The sequence below is a fragment of the Lagopus leucura genome, unplaced genomic scaffold (assembly GCF_019238085.1).
Source record: "Lagopus leucura isolate 7727_CA_CO unplaced genomic scaffold, USGS_WTPT01 Super-Scaffold_100009, whole genome shotgun sequence".
NCBI lineage: Eukaryota > Metazoa > Chordata > Aves > Galliformes > Phasianidae > Lagopus > Lagopus leucura.
Window position 1 is genome coordinate 22,771,105 of NW_024962266.1, and position 19,604 is coordinate 22,790,708.

The 19,604-nt window shown below is 39.1% G+C and overlaps 1 protein-coding gene across 1 annotated transcript in view; it reads right to left on the minus strand.

Annotated features, from left to right (window-relative positions):
* The window catches only part of AGBL4 (AGBL carboxypeptidase 4), an 849,283-nt gene extending 832,408 nt beyond the window's left edge, over positions 1 to 16,875 (minus strand). The window contains exons 1-2 of the mRNA XM_042873634.1: positions 16,845 to 16,875; positions 664 to 786 (exon numbers count right to left, since the gene is read on the minus strand). Coding sequence (XP_042729568.1) covers positions 664 to 786; positions 16,845 to 16,875 — 154 coding nt within the window. The remainder of the gene's footprint in view (positions 1 to 663; positions 787 to 16,844) is intronic.
* Positions 16,876 to 19,604: the final 2,729 nt, after the last annotated feature.

The following is a 19,604-nucleotide window of genomic DNA, read 5'->3' on the forward strand; positions in this document are numbered from 1 at the left end:
CGCACATAAACACACATAATTAAAAAGATTATTTAAATCAGTATACTAACTATAACTTTTGTAAAAATAGTTTCTCTTTCAATTTGTAATAGCTTCCTAAAAACTAAATCTGCTCCCATTGACATCAGAGGCAGAACTTGGAACAACCTCAGCAACACATTACTCAGCCACAAGAAACACAATAAAAATAAAACAATAAAAGAGTGGACTACAGAAACTGCATCTATTTCAGTTTGAAACAAGAAATATATTTGAAGAAAACAAGTACACATTTATAATTTTTTTTTAAAACTACATAAAGATGGGCTTGATACTTTGTCAGGTTAACCTCCACAGCAAACCTGAGAATTTCTGTAATAACATTTATAATATCCTGAATCTTCAATTTGTTTCTACAAATACTGCACGTATAATGATGCATATAACACTAGAAGAAAACCCATTTATGCACCTACGTTTAACAAGAAAGACCCATTCAAATGTGTATTGTAGGCAAAAGACTTCACATTCTCTCTTACTGGGCACTATGTCATCTCTGAAGCAAATCAGTGAGTAAAACAGTGTTCAATACAAATCTTTAGTTTAAGATGCTTTTTATCAAAGAGTGATGTATGTGTTACTACACTGACAGTCTGGTAACAAAGAAATGCTGAAAATGCTTACCGCTTTCAAAACAGGCATCAAATACAAGATGTCCTTTTTTAGGCTGTCCAGAATAACCAGCTGGGAGAACAGTGTACTTGTTCACGTTCCCTGCTATGATTTCATCGCCTCCTATGTCACTACCTGTTGCAGCAAAAGCAGAAATAAAGCATGAGCATGAAAAAAAAAAAACAATTAAAAAGCTAATAGATGGATGTGCTTCTCTAAATAATATGAAATTCCCATCAGTCAATGAGCTTTCTTTTCAAAGTTCACTTAAGAATTTGGTTAAAATAACATTGTAAATTAAAGCTTCTCCAACAAAACACACAGCCTGATTTTTTGTTTTTTAACGTGCTGCAGTTGAACACTCTCTTATGCAATGAAATTTAATCTTCAGCTGGATCTACTTTGTTTGACTGGAACTCTCCAATACATATACTTTGCATGGACGGCCCAGAACTGAACACCTACCACAGCATATCCCATGGACATCAATGGCACCTTTTTCCTCCATCCTGCTGCCCGTTTTCATGCATCTTACTGTAAACTTAGAATCTGTGAGAACATTTAGGTCCCACTCCCATTTGTGAATTTAAATTCCTTAGAAGAGAAATATATTCAAGGAGAGGTGATCGTGCAGACCTTGCTTTCTCAGCAAATAAGGCCCAGAAAGTGAACTTAAACAAAGAAAAATGTCAAAAATACAGTTTTTATTTCAAAATTAAATACAAGGACACATTTTTTACACTACCACACAGCTTTTGTCCAAATGCACCATTAGTGCATATATTGAAAACCTTGTCCTCTCAGTCAAATTACACTGTCTAGTAAATTACAGTGTGTACAAAATTTGTTTCCAAATAGGAATGCAAAAACAGTGACTTTTTATTCCCATTTGAGAGATGTAGAAGAAAATAATTTAGTATTTGTATATTGCATTATACATTTTAATGAAAGAGATACACAATAATATAATTAGCTGTTTATTCTTCCAACACTGGCTCATTTTCTTCATTAATTACTGTTTGGACAAAAACGTTTAACAATAGAACAGTTATACTCTGTGTTAGGCAAAACCAGAAGTAAACTTTATGTCTTCAAGTGCAGAAGGTGCATGACGGAATAATGGGATGATAATATCTTATTTCACTCTGATAAATACAGCTACTGAGGCTTCTAGAAATAGAATTTTGGTCTGAACTGATTTTTTGACATTTAAATGGGTTATAGGCAATGATGAATGTGACACAAAGCTCAATTTGTTTTATTTTTATATTGAAAACTATTTCACACAAATGTTACAAGCAATTCATATTGCCCTGAATGATGAAAACAGCTTATTAATTAAAAGTGACCTTTCCATACATAAATGTATTCCACCTCTTGAGGCAAAACACCTTAGCTGAGGTAACAAATTACATCAATGTGTTAGTGACACCACAGCTAAAGGGTCTGGCAGCCCTTCCATTATACACCCATATTTTCAGAGGTATATAAATCCAGATTTAGAAATACGTATATCTATGTCAATACTTGGCATACAAATTTGCAGTCTTCCATAGAAGGAATTTGAAACTTTCTTTCAGAACTCCTGTAACAGAAGAGAGAGGTTAGATGTTTTCCTATTTTACCATAATACAAAAATTGAGAAATACCGTGTGCTAATATTTTTTAGCCAAATTATTATTTGCAACCTCAATGTTATTAGTTTTAGAATGATTACCCATAGACAGCAATTTGTGGGTAATTGTTTTCTTTAAATATAGAATCATTTGCTTAACCATATATATTTTTGTTTTATTTTATTTTATTTTTAAACTCTGCAGAGTGTAAACAAAAGGCATCAGCAATGCTGCTATTGGCTGGTAACACCAGAGGCAGACCTAGACCTGAACAGGGCATCCATATGTCTGTATGGCCATGATCATATCACTCAATACAATTTATCCCTCTGAATCATGCAATTAGCAACAGCAGCCACAGAAAAACAATCTCCTAAGTTGCAGTTCAGTGCCACTTTGATTAAGGGACCCCACGTATCTGTAGCAGTTAGTCAAATTCATTGTTTGCAGTTCAACACATCAAGTCCAAAATACAAAGCAACACTCAGGGAAAACCTGCAGATCTCCTCCAGGAATGCTAGGGTAGCCAAGGACCAAAGTGAAAGATGGGAGGCAGCTGAGTACAGCAGCAAGAAGACTGAACTTCTCGTCTTGGTAAATGCTCACTTGCAAGTCTCAACTAAAAATTATAGGCTTCTAATTCTTGAAAGATTGCTGGGAAGTACCACTTAGACAAAGATGAAGTGAGGAAAGGTAACAGCATTGCCGCTTCAAGACGATTGTAGGACAAACAGACAACACTACACAACAACATCATGTCCCATTTGGTGTGCCTCCCTTACCAGATATAGAGAACATCTAAGCTGAGCTTGCACTGCTGTATTACAAAAAAGACATGGCTTCATACTCGTGTGTTCAGCAGATGCAGCAAATTCTGCTCGCAATACATTACAATCATTAGATGGTGAGAACCATGTTACACGGTGCTGAAGGCCCCCTTCTCTTCACAAGTTAGGAACCCCATGTAGTTGCTCCTGGATGATGGTAAGGATGCATAAGGGAACATTGTGGGGTGGGGTAATAGCACTCCAATCTCAAACAAAATGAAAGAAGATTAACTGAAGAACGTACTGCACTATTCTCAAGAACAAGCTGTCCTTTGGAAAAAAGGTCAGATAAGACAAGAAAAGGCAAAAGTAATTTAGCAAAGAAATTTTCTCATACTGTAAGTCTTATTTGGTCAATTATTTTCCTTATAGGTTGAAAGGCACATGGCTATTTATACTGTTTCTTCATACCTTCAATACTTGGAGTGCCCAGCAAATCCCTACCATTTACTTCTACCACAGTATTAAACTTCAGTGGCAATTTTCTAACAAGAATAAAATCTGTAGGTGAACAAAAACTCTAAGTTGTTAAACAAGGTTTTAAAATTCAACCTGGATAGTGTCTTTCAGTGCCTGCATTCATCACTATGGTCAAGCTCCACATCAAAAGAGTGAGAATGAACAGAATCAGTTACAAGGAATTTCTTCTGTCTTAGCAGGAAGACTTAGAAACTTCCATAGCTTCTTACTATTCTCAAGTTCAAAGGGTAAAGCAAACAATTTTTTTAATCTAGGCAAAGCTGAAAACAGTATTTGCCACAGTAAACATCATGCAAATTCAGGTACATTTTCTAAAAAACAAAAATGCCTGCACCTTCTAGAGAAGCAGAAAGTAATAGTTATTCCCTGCACTGGGTAAATAACAAACCCACTTCCAGCTGTGATGAACTTCAGAATCCAGGGAGATGGCAGCAAGCAGCTATCCCCATGCAACATTAAGTAGCAGAGAGCACAGCTGCATGAAAACAGACAGAACTTTGCCTGGAAAACCCACATCGTAATCAGGCTTACTGCCTAACAAGGATACATGAGTGGAAAGGTAAAATAACCCAAAAAGGCCCAATTGCTGCAACTGATCTTTGTCAAAGGATTTCTTTGAAGTGTCATCAAAACGTCTCTCAGCTCATTCTATTATCAGGACCAAATTAGGATTCTTGCTATAGTTCACAAAAGAGAACTACTATTGCTGTTAAGTTACCACTCTTAACAATAGGATGAGCAAACAAACTGGTTTCCAAACATGGCAATTCTCATGTTAATTTCATCTCTTCTGTGCAGTCAAAAAATAAGTCAAAAAAAAACCAGCATTCTTCAAAGGGAAATGAGCAAAACAAACAAACTTGATTCACCTTTGATTATGAATCTAGCATAGGCTGGCTCTTCTAAACAGTTCTGAACAATCTAAATATTCTACTTCAGGTTCTGACCAGAATAGGAATTGAATTCTGAATGATCCATTGTTATGATCAGAAAGATTAATACAGTGGAAAAGCAGTACAGGAACGTAACAAGAAAGAGACCACCACGGAGAGACAGAATGGTAGCTAAAAGGAAAAGTAAAGGTGCTCAGCTATCTCCAAAGATCCAGAAAGACTCCGCAAGAGAGAGATCTCCAACCAGAGATCTTTCCACAGGCACAGTCATCCCTTAAATGAGGTCTAAAGGTGCAGCCGGGCTCCACCCCTTTCTGGTCACACAGCTGAATTGCCTTCACCTGTGCTCCCAGGGCTGAGCCAGTCCTTTCCCCAGATGCTCAATCAGTGCTTCGGGCTGTGACTCAGCAGTTCCCATACACACATCAAAATCAAGCCACTAAGTCTAAAATATACACTGTGAAAACTGCTTTATTTTGAGTGGCTTCCTGAAACTTAATGGCTAAATTAACGCCAAATAGAGTAAAATTGTTACAGAATTTTAAAACCTATCTTTTCAGCTACCATACTTCCCCTATCTGGATATTGGCCAATTATGATGATAATTTATACTGCTTAAAGATCTAATAACCAGATTTTCATCCTCCACAGGCCAAGAGAAGTTTTCAAGTATTGTAGCAAAGACCATCATCATCCTTGAACAATATAGTTGTTGTATGCCCATACAAAGAAGTGAATATGGACTCTCAGTACAGTCTGCAATAAACAGAAATTTGCTCAGGTGTTCAACAGTAGTTCCTAATGTAACAAGTCCATAGATGAATCTTGTTCAACTTATGTTTTGGACCGGAAACTATTATGAAGGATATGTCAATAACAGTGTCTTCTCCACCAATCATAGAACTGCAAACAGTGTAATATTATCAAAATTTATATTTATTATATATAAAGTTATATTATCTGCTTTTATAGGAGAATTCCTAGAAATCTGTGTTGTTAGTAGCTCTTTATGTTCCACTTTTCTTTCAATATTTTAATTAAAAGATTCAGATAACAATGTTCCTAGGCTTCTGCAACACTGGTAGAACTTAAGTCTGCAAGAAGTTCTGAGTGCTCTACAGCTATCCTAAACGTTCTATGGCAGCAACAGTCAGGAACTCGGAATTCCAATTCCACTGGCTTCAAAAATGCAATGAAAAAAAGAAGCAGCAGCAATTGTCAGTTTGGTCTTCACAACACACATCCTGAAGAAGGGACTGGGCATGATCCTCAGAATCTGAACACACTGCATAGCGCTGTCAATCTGAAATGTACTTCACTCACACTATCTGTAGTCAGAAGAGAAAAGGAAAAAATTAAATTAAGACTACAGATCCCAAGGTTTTGGAGAAATACCCTCCATGGTACCAACCTTACTTGATGTCTCATGTTCAGGTACTGTGTGCCCACACTGTCACCCCTGCCTGCTTTACAGATCAAGCAGAACAATTAGAATGTCATAATACCACATTCTCTCACAGCTTGGTCTAGTTCTGAAAAATAGTAACATCTTGTATTATTATTTAGAAACACAATTTGAAATGTAGCATCTTTACAGTAATTGCCACTTCAATTACTTTACTCCCACAGTTTGACCAACAGACTGCTTGTCAAGAGACTGTCTCACAACACTGAGAAGATATTCATAACCAAGAATGCATACAAAATAAAAAACAGACGCAATTTTTGCAGAGATTAGCAGGTAAATCCTGAGTTTTGCAAAGGTTCTGAAACTGCTCAGGAAAAATAAACTGCCAGTTCATGTTAACAACTAGAAAAAGCACTAGGTTGTGCAAATAAGAAGGAAGCATTGCCATTATTTGTTTTTCATTTTGTATGTTGTTACTTCTACTGAATAGGCTTCTTTTTCTACAGAGGCTACCAGGCTCTTAACCTTCTAGATGCAATTCCTTGGCTAATGCACCATTAACTTCTTTTGGGTCAGAAGGCCAAGTACACCTAAATACCTCACGCCTCTTTCCATATACGTGTCCAAACTGATGTACTTAAGCAGAGGAATGGCATCAAAGCTGAGAGTAGAAAAAGCCTTGTTCTTATATGCAAATACATCAAAGTACAATAAGCAGTGAAGATGTTCACACAAAGTCTGTATGTACTGCAAAGGATGTTTTGCTTGAATGCTCAGTTTGAGCAGACAGTAGGAGGCCCAAAAGGAAGCAGAAATAAAAAAGTACATAAAGGTGCTTTGCCCATGACAAAGTTGTCAACTTACTGCTGATCAAGCATGAGAAGATGATGAGAAATCTGTAATATCTAATCCACTTTAAAAAAAAAAGAATGCAGATAGAGATCCAATTATCAGTCCAAGATCATTTATACCTCCTTTCTGAAACCAAGTGAAGAAAACTGAAGACATCATCTGGCTCTGAACATTGATCCCTCATGTCCAGATACTGGTGTTACCTTATGAGTTTGTAGGAAGACAGAATATGACTTATTTTTTGTTTTATAGGTAATATTTCTTTCCAGTCTTGAACCTAAAAGTGTAACTTCATTATTTACTTTAAGAAAATGTATTTATTACCTAAACATGGACAATCTCCAAGGATATATATTCAGACACAAATGGAAATTGAATTTTTTTGTATCCCTTTAGTGAAACTAAAAATATCCAAGAAGGTATGAACAGTTTTCCTACATAAAAGAAGAAAAAAGATGCAAGTTGTGTTTCAAATGCAGTAAAGCAGGAAAAAAAATATATATATCCATTACTCTTTTTACTGTACTTACAATTTCTAACCTCTCCACTAGAATACTCTTCACCATAAAGGAAAAAAATGCTGAAAAAATTAACAGTGCTAAATATGTTCACTGAAAAATATGTTTATTTAGAAACATTGAAAGAAACAGTGAATTTCATCTGATACACTGATCTATTCCTTAACAAATATTTGGCATTTGATAGTATCAAAAGTATCACATGATGCTACAGTTGCTATAGTAGCAATACTTCTTTAAACAAAAAAACCCAAACCAAATAAAAGCATAAAACACATTAATAGTAAGGAAAAGTGTGATGCATCACATACATCTCCCACTAGCAGAGAAAGGAGTAAATAACAGCCACAGGACTCAGCGAGTCCTCAGAACTACATCCAAAAAAAGGCCGTTGTTTGAGAAAGTCCATGCCATAAGAGATGACTCAGAGAATTAGGTCTACATATGAATAATGGGAGACGATGAAATGCCGGCTGAAGACTACAGAGGAATTCAAGTTCTAGATCAGCAAAGGCTTAGAGGAGGGAGGGAACATTTCCTACCAAGGAAGAAGAAATAAGGATTTGATGACACGGGGGAAACTGAAGAGCAAAAGCTGATGCCCTGTGTCATACTACAGCTTTCTTTCTCAGGATCTCACGCATTTCTGAAATGTATAAGAAACTGGAGGAAGAAGTTGAAGGGTGAGTTCTTAAAGTGCTGTGAACATTTCCCATGTTGCGTAATTCTGGGGAGGGGGAGGGGAACCCACAAAAAAAAGCCAATTTTTTGCACCTGTTTTTCTAGTAACATGGGGCAGATGGAAGAAGTGGTAGAAAAGGAAGGGAACAATCTGCACATACATGGTTCCAATATCTGCCCAAGATGTGAAGCACTGAATAAAAGCAGGATAACTAGCTTAAGCTGTCGGGTACACCATTCTGACACAAGTCTACACCGGATATCTTCAAAAGCCTTTCTTTGACAAAGTTTTTAAATGCAGAATGACTACCAACAAAATGCTTACTAAAAGATATTTCTGAGTAACCTCAATAGCACCAGCCAAAAGATGTTGATTCAGCTAGTTATGGTTGGGGCAGATCAAATTTAATTTTAAATGCAGAAGGCTTTCAAGAGGCAGACTTAATCCATACTTACACTGAATAAGCAACAGCAGATCTGACCTACAGAATATGTAGTACAATCATCCTCTATTGCTTTCAGTATAAGAATACTACATTCTTTCAAGAATACTGGCTAGGTTATAAAAGAAATCTATCAACAGTATTTTTGCCATTTGTGAAAATTACACCTTTCACATTTCACTGCTGATTTCGCAGGGGCTTCCAGACCTGTATTTCAAGAGATGTCCATACCATATTTTGATGGACATTGGCTTATCTGGTGGGAGCCAGAAAAGGCCAAAGAAAGCCAGCTACAGATGGGAGATACAAACTAGACTATGTGAATTAATTCAGGTTTGGCACAGAGGCAATACAGCTGTGGCTTCTAACTTGGATCTGACGTTTCTCTAATTCCCAAGTATCCCCCAAATCCATCAGGTGTGGTACTACATCAAATCCATTCTTCAGAGATATTTTGGGTTTTTTTTCGTGCCTATTTTTTGTGGTTGCAGTAACTGCTGTGGATGGACCTGTCTAAAGAAAAAAAAAACCTGAATATCACTGTGTCTAATTGTCAAGAGGCACGAATCCAGTTCCTGACTCAACCACTGACATCTTTGCAATGGCAACAGACCCTTGGCCATAGGAGACAGCCTTCCACAGTGACTCCACCAAGCACAAAATCTTATGGGGGAGCACATCAGCAGCTTTGCATAGCACCACCCTTCTCCTCAACACCCTGCATTTCACAAGTGATTGGAAAAGAGCTAGTTGTGGAGTGCTGCAACTGCCAGGGTTAAGTGCGACAAGTGAAAATTGGGCCATCTCTAAGTTCAGTGATGATCTCCATCGTGTGCATTAGGCAACATGATTTTTGCATTTTTTTTTTTTCTGGGTTGAAGTTCTACTTTTCCTTGGCTCTCAAATGTGAACAATTTAAAGATATGGTTTTATCCTTGCTTCTTGTTTACTTTTCATTTAGCAGAAGGCATGTTTTCCATCAGTCAATGGTAGTCTTGTACACAGCAAGGCAGATTTTGATTCCTTCACTACAAAGTTAACATTTTCTTAATTGGAATACATCAAAAATAATTTGGGGATTTTAGTACTACTTTCGGAATAACTTTTTTCCCCAAGGTTGTTGAAATTAATCAACTATTAATTACTGCCATAATTATAATTACTCATTGAAAGAATTCCTTTAAATTCTTAGTTGAGAATAGTGTCTCTCCCTCTACTTCCCGAAATAGTCCCTTTCAAAAAGTCACTGAGTTTATTTTTTGAGTTATTTAGTTTACTGAGTTTTAAAGCCATTGAGGATTTCTTCCACCCAAGCACTGCCCACACAAATAGCTGATATTATTCTTTACGTAATAAACACTACAACATAATCTAGAATTTCATATCAAATTAAATCATTAGATCATTGGGGTGTTTTATTTTACTCACAAAGTGTAATTACTGTGGAGCAAAAGGTTTAAGTGTTGTTTAAGAATTCCTGTTTTCTAACATAAAAGTGTCAGCAAAGCAAATTTGATCCATTAAGTCCCTTGCATCAGCAATGTAGTAACAGGAACACTACTGAGCACACTACTAATACACCATATTCAGCAGTTTTTTAACTGTGCAAATGCTACATTGATACAATATTTATAGGAATGTGAAATGCATACAAATTATTTCAAATATTCAGAACACGAACCAAAATTCTACCTACTCGAAGGTTTATACAGAGAAAGCTCTACGATCAAACTAATAACTATTTGTACTCCTTAGATATAAATAACTGCCTGATATAACGTGCTTCTGTGCAGTTTCAAACCATCTGTGATTCAGCAGTACTACAGACTGCAGGCACAGGTAAGCAGTCCCCAGGCAAGTTTATCTCCCAATCCTATTTTACATGGACAGGTTCCCTAAAGAAACCACACCGACTTTGGATTTGTATAGGTTATTTAAGGAATATTTCATTCATCAAGTGTATGCTATCTCATGTGCAGATTATATGCATGAAAACATAATAGCCACTTGATAGGTGTTATCCTATTCTAAAGTTTACTGTAATCGCAGGGTAGCTTTACTGCTTACTGCAAATGAAAACATATCAGCAAACCTGTAATGAATCCAGTTGGGCTTTCTTTGCAATGGATTCCTGCTGTTCTGCTTTAGTGTTTCACAGGAACTGGTATTCCTCTTGCTTTTGAAGAGATTGAAATTCAACACATTTTTCAAGGTGATTATGAAATAATACATAAAAGTGAAATCTTGCCAGTTCTCATTCACGACCAAGAGAGCCACTGCTTAGTAAACAGCTGTGTGAATTAGCAAGCAAATGAAATAAAGTCAGCTTGTGTATGTAACAATAGTATTTCAAGATTATTATTTTCTACCCACACTCTTTTTAATGGTTGGTTTTTGCCACTGAAAATCTATGAAGTTAGCCAGTTAACCATGCTGCAAGAATAGGGACAGGTATATTAGGAACCATATGTACCACATTATATAAGTGTTTCCTCTAACCTTAACACATTATTTGACCTAAACTAGAATCAATCACGAAAGCACATTACTGAACACATTCATATGTGAATATCTTTACTCATCAGAGTTGTGCTAACAATTTTGACGCACAAATCATAAAATTACTATTTAAGAACAAACCCCACCAAACGTATTTCAAACTGATGTTAAAAAGTATGGCACTCCAAAGTTCTTAAATGACAAACTTGCCCTCGGTAGCAATGTAAAAAAAAAAAAGAGGAATTACTGAGACAACATGACAAGGAAAGTGGGATATGGGGCACGTGAATGTGCACCTATAGCCAATTCCAATTCTCAGCTCCTTGTAGTTTGATTTGGTTTACCTCTATGGTAGATTAATTGCAGACACAGCTTGAGGTTGGAAAGACTTATTATCTCAGGTACAATGCAAACTAAACATAGCAATTCTGTGTCAAAGCTCTGCATGCCAACTACATTTGGGGATTACTTGAGAAAGCTGAGCTGGTTTCTATACAATCACACAGTTCTGGAAAAGGGCAGTACAATTAACCCTCCAGAAACTGGAGTGATGTAGCATGGTGCAAACAGGCAGGTGGGTCTGCTGGAGCGCAGTGGCAGCACTGCTGGATCTGAACGATGCTAGCAGTAAATGTCTGTACCAAATTCTTCCCCATGTCTTGTAGCACCTGATTCATCCAAGGTTTGGTGTTGCTCTGCTATAGTGGTATCCTAGCTCTTAAAAAAAGCAAACGTAAAGATGATACGGTCCTTTCACTCTGTTGCTCTTACTCCTAAGCAGGTGTTGCTGGAGAAGAGAAGAGCAGGAGGAAGGAAAAGGCTAGATAAGTTGCCCAGTTCTGTGACAGATAACAGCTATCATTATTAGGTATCCTATTCAATAATCCTGCTTGTGAGGCAGGTCAGTTTCCCAGGCCTGTGAGTGGCCCCACGTGGAGATCAAATCTTTTAGCACAGGAAGCTGAATGTAAAAGCTATCTTCATGAACTTAAACTGGACTTTAAAAAAATGCTAATGCTGAGTAGGCCATATAAATGCATTGAGGTTGATGTGGTTTTGGTTGTGTTATTTGTTGGGAGGTTTTTTTTGTTTGGTCGTTGGTTTTTTTGGCATCAGATTTCTGCAAATACGGTGACAACAGCACTAAAGAAACTTGCAGAAACTTGTTTTACAAATCTCAGTATAAAACCTATTTAAATTCACAATATGTCTCATTTTACTTCTTATAAATTCAAAAACCTCATCTCACAAGTGCTAATAATTAATAGGGTGCTTTGAACTTCTCTGAAAGAAAAACGTTGGGAGGCTTGAGGTAAGTAACTTTCAAAAGCTTTGATTATCTGTCAAAGAAAAAAGTGTTTGAAATATGGCTAGGAAATGGTAAACCATTAAGAAGTGGCAACTGGAATACCCAACACAGTGCTGTTTCTCTTTCTTTTTCTGAAATTATATCTTCTGGCTGTATAAAGGCTTCATTAATATTTCTCAGATTTCCTTATATGGCAAATTATGCAACAGAACATGATCAAAGCTGCAAGCACCAAAAAGATATTAGCAGCTCTTCTTCAGCAAATTCTTCCAGTGGGGATTGTTTCAACTACATAACTTAAAAAGTGGGAAATAAGGTGAGTGTGAGACTAGCAGTAATATACTGTAATGATTATTGTATTATTTCTCTGTAGCAACCATTATTCATCTCTATAAATAAAAAGCAAAGTAGTTAATGTCTTAGAGTGCTAAACATTTACCAGTACACTTTCCTGTAGTATCTCCATGACTTTGACATGCCTTAAATAAAGAACCCGTGCTGTCAGTAACTTCTGGCAAACATCTTTGTTGAACAAAACGTATCTGGAATTTGTTTACAAACACACACTGCAGCATTTCATAAACATCTGCAAATCGCTCTTTACCATGTGGGAACATCTGCAAGTCTGGGCCCAATACCCTTACAAATTGCCTGATTAGAAATCTTTTCCTGCTGATAGGGGGATACAGGAGGCAGATGTACTTCCTTTCCCCAACACTGGGATTCAGCTATGCATACAGCCTAGTCAACTGCAAAGCTACATATTTGTGTAGATTAGGAAATGAGCTTTATTGTTGATATACATGTGAACATTGTGAACATTCAGAAAGAATTTAAGAAAGCCTAACTCAATTTGAGAAATTAAATTTGCCTAGGAGAGCAGAAATACCAGTGACATTTGGAGTTATTTTAATGACCAAGACTATAAGTACTAGTAGTAAAATAGTCAGGTAATTTACCCTATTTTAAATTTCTTCATGACAAAGCTAAAGAATGAGAGTTCAGTTTCCCAGAAGGCTTATATTTACAGAAAAAAAAAAAAAAAAATGACTATAGAATTGGTTGTCTTATTTAATTCAGCTCTTTATTTAACAACTAATGCCACCTAAAAGAAGGCAGGAAGTTCTTCATACTAGAATGTGCTCATACCATACCTGACAAACGTTTTTCAAGGAATAATTATTCTTTGAATAATAAAAAGCTCTCCTTCAAAACAGCAACTCAGCACTATCACATTAAAGTCAGATAAATACTTTCATTTGATCTTCATGTTCAATTTATGAGAAAGATGAAGTGATTATGTAAATATTGATAGAAGTTGGTTTACAGGTTAAAAAATAAGCAAGTTCAGGCAGTCTGTACTCACTCAGACCTGTTCTTGAAACCTCCTTTGACAATTAATAAAGTCATGTTTGAATTGTAAGAATGATGTGGGCCTGATTTTTGAAGAAACTCAACTGAACTGGTTATCTTGCTGCATCCCACATTTCTACAGGTGTGAGACATCAAGGGCCACTGAGCAGAACACCAAGAAGGCAAACCAAGAAGCACCTGGAGGTAACTCATTAGTCTTAATCCTTTTCATTCTCCAGCAGACTTTATCCCAAACTTGTGACATGGAGAACCTAAACACAGAAGCTGACAAACTTATGGCTTATTGCAGAAAGCTGGTCTGAGAAGTTCAGAGGAACCAGCCAAAAGTAGTTGATTTGCAGCACTGTAACCAAACATCAGAACACAGGGACTATTTGAATGGATTAGAACAAATGTCTGCCTAGTCCAGGGTGCCCAGTAGCAGAATATGCAGAATATGAATGCTGCAGTAGATAGATGTGAAGTAATCTACCTTCTATATCAAATCGCAGCCTCATTTGAAACACACAGATTGGCTTAAGCTATGATCTAAAAAATAATGCTAAGCATGACAGTGTAAGAAGGGTTGGTGGCAGTCTTTCTTTTGTACTTCATAGAAAGTTGAGTGTCCTCATCCTCCTCATGAGAAAAAAATCAAAAAGGCTTAAAAATGTGCAAAATCTACTACAGAAACAAAAATGTTCTACATGAAAAAAGAATTAAAATATTAAAAGATTTTATAAAGAAACGATAACTACAATGATCAGTGCGTGAACAATTAACATTTAATTTCTTATGACAAAAGAATAAGGAAATACAAATAAAACTGAAATACAAAACTCTTACATGATAAAAGGTATGTTTTCCATAATGCTTACCAAAAATTGATATACAGAACCTCTTGACACAGCATATTTCAAAACTAAATTTAGGCAGGTTGAAAACACCTCACATGTGTGTAAGCAAACAAGGAAAATAACAGCATTTCCATAACAAGTGATCTGTGTTGCTGTAAAGCATGGGTAAATTACCTTCAGTCTTCCTGTACTGCAGTTCTTTTGTTTGAAAATAAAAAATAACAATATTTCAAGAAGGGAAGATAAGAGAGCTATTATCTGTATCTTCTGACTCAGGAACAGAAACATTTGCAAAAAATGTAACAGCAAGCGTAACAGAGTCCCACTGTCTAAATCAACTTACACAGTTTGAACAGCGTTGTCCTTTGACAGCTTTGTTCTCCCTGCAAACCATAGAATCTTGGAATTACAGAATCACCAAGGTTGGAAAAGACCTCAAAGATCATCCAATCCAACCACACAGAAATATTTAAATGTGTGTAAAATGCAGGTTCCAGAGCTAGACTCAGATCTCCTCAAGAACGTCCCAAATCTGACAGAGCATGATGACATAGGAAGTGGGATGTGCCGTGAACAAGAATATTCCCTACCTGCAATATATTACATCTGTGTCAGAAACCTATACTATGTGTGGGGGGAGACAGACACTTCTTCCAGAACCTACCTTTTATGCCCTCTCTAAATAAATAGGCCAAGACCACAAGTTTGTTTCATTCAGATTCCTCAAGCCCTATGAAAATATTGGGACTTTTTCCTATTTTTGTGACTTTTTGCATTTAAACTACTCAACTAATAATCCAGACAGGAAGGGGCCTGCAAATTAGAGTTACAAAATGGCCAGACAGGCACTGAAAAATTGAAATGAACATGTATCTGGAACATGCAGCAAAACTTGATCTCAGCACAAGCTCGTGGAACCAGTGCATTTATAAGAAAATGATGGATTACCCAGCTGAAATGGACATGACAGAGTAAAAAACAAAAACCAAATATTGTAAAGATACAGATTTAAAGAATATAGCAGGAAGCACAATGTAAAAGTTACTTTATGCAGTAATCCAGAAATAGTGAGCAAGTTCTACCATGTTATATAGAAAGTTACTGACAAGCACATAGGCAGAAGTGGATGAAGTTTGCAGAAAAGCTGACAAAGTCAAATGGCCACTGGAGATGCGTTCCATTCCATGGTGCAATCAGAGTGGATCAGCTGTGTTTAGTACAGTGTTGTACAGCAGATGAAACAAATCACCTGCTCCATGGAAAGCTTAATATAAGAAACTTCTCAGCACAGTTTCAGGGGTTCATAAAGCGTAGGCTTGAAACAGACTGCGAGTTCAAGAACCTCAGGCCAATCAACTCAGATACAGCCCTTGTGGTTTTGTTTTTCAGAGGACAAGAGCATTTCACATATTTTTCACTTTATTTCACCTTGAGTGGTCCAAAAATCCAAAGTCAGTTCTATAGACAATGCATCTTCCACACACACGGAGCCACTTCTGGGGGAGAAAAGCACATGCACAGCAGCACAGCAGGCAACGAAAATGAGCTTTTGGTCCAGGAATCTAGGAAATTCATGTGTATGATGTTGTGGGGTATTAAATACTCAGAAAAGCTGTCACCACCTTTGTTTCATCGTCACAGTGTTGATACGTTTTCGTAAGTTAGTTTGGGAGCTTTTGTGAGATGGAAAAGACCTTTGCTGTGTTCTGTTACAGCAGGAGAGAGCCCTGTACCTAGACAATCCATACCACATACAAAGAAGCCCAGAACTTGAGTTTCACCTACAAACTTATCTTCGCACACACAGCCAGAGCTATCGCCAGCTGGGTCGGAACGGGACAATCCCACTTCAGCCCCCAGCGGGAGCCCCTGACAGCGCAGCAGGTGACATAAGCGAAGCGCTCCATACAGACCCAGGGACAGGACAGGCAGCACCTGCAGGTCAGCCCAGAGCCGGCAGCACCGCGGTGCGGCTTCAGTTCCAACCCTCCGCCTTCACGTATCATTTACTTTCCATTCTAGGTAAAGCAGGGAAATGTTTCTCGTGTGAGGCGCTCCCTCCCGCCAGTCTTTGCTCTCCTCCTCACCACAGCGCTCCGTCCCCGCGCGCGGCGCCGATCGCCCCGCAGAGCCCCGCAGCCGGAGCGGTCCCCGCACGGGTCCTGAGCCTGCCCTTCCTCTTTGCCTACCCCACGGCCACCTCGCCCCTGGAAGACGTCCCTCCGGGAATGGGACTTGCCCCTCCTCGCAGCGACCCGTGCAAGGAGCTCTCTCCCTGCTCCGGGCCCCCTCTGCACCTCAGAGCTTCCCTCCCTTTCCCGGCGGGAAGACCTCCGTTCCCTTCACTCCAAGCGAGGCATGCTTTCTCTTCCCTGCTGGAAGCCCCTCGCCTTCATCCCCTGGAGATGGGGTCTCTTCCCCTCTCCCCCCGCCCAGGCGCCTGCGGCTGGCACTGACCCGTCTCTGCCGTCCTGCTCCTCTCCGCCATATTTGTTGTCATCCCCTCAGTCCCCCCCTCCCCCCTCCCCACGGCGCGAGACGCCGCCTGGGCGTCGCCATGGCAACGCACGTCACCGCCGGGGAGCCCCGCGCTCCCCCTCTGACCGCGCGCAGCCGCCGTTGCGCGGCGGGAACGAAAGGGAGGGGAGGCGAGGGGTGTGGAGGAGCATCGCGCTGGCAGAGCCCCCCGCCCGGGAGAAGCCACCCCGGCGCGCAGCCACCCCGAGAGCGGGCTGCAATCGCTGGGCTGCCGCTGCCGCTGTCTCCCAGGCTGGCGAACGTGGCGGCCGCGGTGAGGGGCCGGGCCGCGGGCAGAGGTGTGTCACCATCCCGCCCTACCGCACAGCCCGCATGGCACTCTGATTAGACGGCAGTTACGGCCACTTTTTCCCCTCGTTTTTTAGGGCAGCCCAGTGGGGGGCTTCATTATGAGTGTGTGTGTTGCCCGTCTGTCTCTCGCCATAGCAGGTGAGTGCGACCATATGGCAAACACAGTCAGGCTTCCTAGGGACGGCAGGGCTCCTACGTGTGCTGCAGGCCCGCTGGGTGACACCCAGCATGTGGCAGATACAGCAGTGAGTTGTGTGGTGCAGAGGGGCTAATTATGTGTGTGTTTCCCCAGAGACCTTCATCATGTGTCCTCGGTGCATGCTCCAAGCCTAGGTGAGGGGCAGGCAGTGTCACAAGTGCAAGCACAGGTCCTTCAGTCACTTGTATTTGCATCCATGGACACACGAGGGATGAACACACTCCAAAATGAGTGGCTAACTGAAATGGGAAGCGTGTGTGCAATGCTAAGCAATGGAAATGGGCAAGACTGTTTATGGCTACATAAACATTTATGTGTTTGCTTACTTACAGCTAATAAATTAATGTTACTACAGAGACCAGTGATCTGTTACTGAAACACTCCAAGCCTGAAAATGAAGGCAAGTGAAACTGTACCTTTCTCCATCTCTCTGTCTTCCTATCTGCTATGTGCATTTTCTGCTCCAGTGCAACACCTGATAACAAGACTCACATGGTTCTACACAGCTAGATTTTTCTGTAGGATCTATTACCTTCTCTTCATTGTGTTTTTCTTTGGCTTTCACAGCCTTGTCGATTCTTCCTCCGGTTCATCCTGTTCTGGTTATTTTTCTCTTCATTCTCAACATATTTCTATACCATAGCCACAGCCACAAGTTTTCAAATGCAGCCACATTCCTGTTCCAGTGACTGAAATATGTGTCTAAAATAGTGCACCAAGGGGGCTTTCTGATGGGGTTAGAAGGCCTGTTGGAACATGGATATTGTTCTTTGCTTTGTGCCAGCACTTAAAAGCCATCAAGGGACATCTAGATTCAAGCCCTGGAAAAAATAATGTCTATACTTCTTCAGCCTTCATAAACTACATGTGGTAACTAGGATACTGCAAAGGCTGGTTTGTCTCACTGCTGACAATGAACTATGGTGAGCACCCCACCCCATGCTCTCCATTCACACCATTTCCCTGGACTAGAAAATTTCCCAGGCCTTGTTTTTTGCTTGGCAAATGATCCTGGGAGACCTCACTTCAGATTATGCTGCATGTATTCTCTTCTGTCCATTCAGGCCTCATTGATGACTGTTTATATCAAATGTTCATCAAATATTCATTTGGAAATGTTATTAGCACTAATTCAAGTTTTTAATGTACTTTACATTCTCCCGTGGAAACTCTCTCCACGCATTACTGTACCTCCTGCCTGTCTGTCACATAAACTACAGACCTAACCTGACTGCTTTTCCTTTTTATTTTCCTAGCCTGTTATCAACTCTGGCTTTCTCCCTGCAAAGTTGACCATATCAGTGTCTGTAGCTAGGGCAACTTTTTTGTTTCTGCTCATCTTTTATCCTGTCTGTATAACTTCTTTTATTTAAGGTTCCCTGGTAGCCATGTCCCAGTCCTTCTTAAAATACTTTCTCATAACATTCAGCTCTTCATTCTTTTATCTAAACTTTCCTTATTTATCCAGGTCTTACATAGTTCTGTCCAAGTCTGCAGCTCTTGTCTGGTTTCTTATGTCCCCAAGTCCCCTATCCCCTTTGTTCCACTTGCTATTCCAGCTTTAGTGTCCCCTCATCCATATTTCATTCCTATCTATTAATAGTCAGATAGCATTTTTCATCTGTAAATTTCTAAGAATTAAGTGCCTGTGGAGAAACCTTCCAGATCAGTTCTTGGTATGACCTTCTCTTTATTCACATTTCTCCCAGAGACTCACTTCTATGGTGACCACAAATACTAATCCAAAGGACTTTTGCCTCCAGCTGCCATTAACTCAGATATTTGTAGATGTATTGAAATAAGAGATATCTGGGGAAAGCAGTCTTTTTTTCAGTCAAATTGGCTTTTCTGAGTTAACACACTTGAAAAACCTAGAAATGCCACGCTCAAGTTTTTTTTAGTCTGAGTTTAATGCTATGTTATAGTCACCTCACCAAGCTGAAATGATGTTAAATATAGATGATATGCAGTCTTTCCAAAAACAGTAAGCTAATTTGACTTGAGAGAAGAACTGGAAAGTTCATATAGAAAGTTCTTTTGAAAAGGGAAAGATACCTGAATGGTGTAAACTTGAAGAATGAGGACTGAAAAATGAGGGAATGATCAGGAGAAGCCCTTGTTCATTTTTATTTATGCATTTTTAGAGCATGTGAAAAGATGTTAGGGTGCTCTTCAATATAAAGACATCT